Source organism: Verticillium nonalfalfae (assembly GCF_003724135.2).
Source record: "Verticillium nonalfalfae strain VnAa140/NRRL 66861 chromosome Unknown scaffold_175, whole genome shotgun sequence".
Classification (NCBI taxonomy): Eukaryota; Fungi; Ascomycota; class Sordariomycetes; order Glomerellales; family Plectosphaerellaceae; genus Verticillium; species Verticillium nonalfalfae.
In genome coordinates, this window is record NW_021167400.1 from 48,883 (window position 1) to 51,637 (window position 2,755).

Consider the following 2,755-nt stretch of genomic DNA (forward strand, 5'->3'; position numbering starts at 1 on the left):
GTATAGTTCGCTATATCACTGAATTCAATAAGCGATATGTATTTTCGGCTATCGATCATACGAAGTGCTGAGGTGAAATTTGGACACTACAGTGGTGCTGACTAACTTCACAATCTTAGACCTTAGTTCCAGCAGTGCAGCGCACCAAGGTGGTCGACCAAAAGAAAGAAGGAAAAAGGCCTACCGATTGAGGGAGCACCCTGGTTTACCAGTCCCAAGCCTCGCTACCAGGCAGTAAGCCTACTGTAGAGCCTTTGGTGAGCCATTCTTTCTGTCGAGTGTTTGAGCATACCCAATCCACTTTCGTACACAGGGGACTGGTTTCGCGCTAGCAACTGTGAGTCACACCTAGCACTGCTGAGATTGGACAGCTTTGGGCTGGCGTACACATACTGCGGAGAAGGGTGGGTCTGTCAAGCAATACAGATTTGATCGAAAAGCACAGTACTCGTCCGAACATCTAAGGCGCAAAGGTACTTGTTCGACAACTCGGAAATGTAAACTTTAACAGCCCTGGTCGATGGGTGGGTAGTCAAGACCCACTTAAGTCTGCGCCCTTCGGACGAGGCCTGCCCGCCCTCTCCACTGTCACAGTCTCTCTGCTGCCTGGGGAAAATTACAAAAACTGCCGCAGCCCACTCGGCCATCCAAAAATGATTCTCCTGCCTCAGCACAATCACATCACATCACTCACAGAAAAAGATATCAGGATAAACACCATCACCATGCGGTAAACCACCACCACCAGCAGGTCTTCCACAGCCCTCCTTTCCAACTTCAAACCCTTCAGCTCTACCTTCACAGGTTGATCTGAACTTTACAGCAACTTCACGCTCTAAGAGTTCTCTCTTCTCCGTCAACACTTCTACACTGGATATTCCAGTCACCACGGACTCACCAACACCATGGCTTCCCTCCAGTTCCCCCAGCCTGCCGGCATTATCCGCGCATCAAACACCCTGTCACTCTCTGCAACAGGACTTTGTCTTGTTCGACCAGCCTACACATCCCAACAACCTGCCTAAACGTGCATTGCACAACCTGCCAGGTTTACGCTTATCAAATCGCCGCCACTCGTCTCATCAATACCTCCAGTCAGAATTCACCAACATATCAATTCAATCGAAATCGCAATCATCTGCTGCTGGAAACGGATACTTAAACTTGAATCCCTCCAATCGTCCCTCCTCTGTCAACATAACCAGATCAACACGTGGGCCGAATCAAAATACATCTGGAAGCTCACGTCACACATCGCGACCAGTTCGCCCACCAGTCCCGCTATTTGCAGAGAGCACTTCCGGTATTACGCAACCTGATTCTGCGAACATGAACATCGCGGGTGAGTGCCCAAAAGGCGGATTGATCCAGTCATACATCAGCTCACAAACGCCTGTAGACTTCGAGGAATTTACAGGGTTCGAGGGTGGGGCATCCACGGCCTACTCGTCGCCCAGCGCCCCTTCAGTCTTCGACATGCCAAGTGGATCCCACAACATTGGTACTGTTTCACCGCAGGACCTCTTAATTCAGGATCCATACATGTCTGCGCCGAATTCAACGGCATTCACCGCCTTGACGTCGCCTTCGCCATTCGAATCGCCAGAATATATTGATGGCTACGAAGTGTCGCCAAACTTTGGGGGCTCAGGAGAATTTGATGTGGCTAGCAGCCAGTGGTTCTCCCTTTTCCCCGACCAGAACGCGAGCGTCGAGACACAGGGGGCCGAACAGCAGCTTGAGCACAAGGCTCAGGACAGCTTGGCAAGCGAGTCCCCCCGCCGTAAGTCGAGTGGCTCGCCTGCTACTGGGCGGCACTCGTCGGTGGCTGGCGTCAACGCGAGAAAGCGAGACAAGCCTCTGCCACCCATCGTTGTTGATAATCCGGATGACGTTGTAGCGATGAAGCGCGCTCGCAACACTCTGGCAGCCCGTAAGTCTAGGGAGCGTAAAATGCAGCGGTTCGAGGATCTGGAGGAGAAGATTCGCAAGTTGGAGGCGGAACGTGATCACTGGAAGACGATGGCTTTGGGTCAGTCGACCACCGACTAAGGGTTTTTTCATTCCGAGATCTAGGGGGAACTGGAGTTTTACTGTGTTCATAGCTTGATGAAATAATGCAATTCTTATTGCGAAGTTTTAAGTGCATAGGGTTAGCAGTATGTAAACTCGCTATAGTTTTAAAATCTAGTTCATTTTCAAAAGGTACTATATTTCAGTCTTAGAGGTATGAAATTACTAATATAAATATTAAGCAGCTACTATTACTTAAGTAACTAGCTTCTAAGTAGTAAATATTAGAGGGTTAGTATTATAACTGATAGACCTTAAAGTTATAATTTTAAGGTAATAAATAATACTAGTATATATATATATATTATAATAAATATAGAAAAGGCTAAGATAATAAGGATTATTAAGAAGAGTAACGTACTTCCCAGGCGAGTAGACCACCCGGGCGAGTAGACTACCCTATAGCGACTTAACGTATCGATATATTTAAGATATAATAACTCTACCTACTAATATAGAATCGCTTTCTATTAAAGAGCGTATTTATAGTATAATCTAGGCTTTTAAATAAGCCTTAAATTAAAGTATTAAGTTAATTACGAAGACCTTTAACGTTCTATAAATAATACTTAATTAACGATTTAATGGGATTTACGCTTAATATAATATAATATTTAACTCTCGATAATTAAACGATTTAGAAGAATCCGAGATTCTTTAATATATAAAGAAGCTCGAGTTA

General features: G+C 45.9%; 1 protein-coding gene across 1 annotated transcript; it reads left to right on the top strand.

The window, feature by feature from the left end:
- Positions 1 to 1,329: 1,329 nt before the first annotated feature.
- On the top strand, positions 1,330 to 2,052 carry D7B24_002882 (uncharacterized protein; the record flags this gene model as incomplete). The annotated part of the gene is made up of 2 exons (XM_028637079.1): positions 1,330 to 1,342; positions 1,400 to 2,052. The coding sequence occupies 2 exons, from the start codon at positions 1,330 to 1,332 to the stop codon at positions 2,050 to 2,052; spliced, it is 666 nt and encodes a 221-aa protein (XP_028490964.1).
- Positions 2,053 to 2,755: the final 703 nt, after the last annotated feature.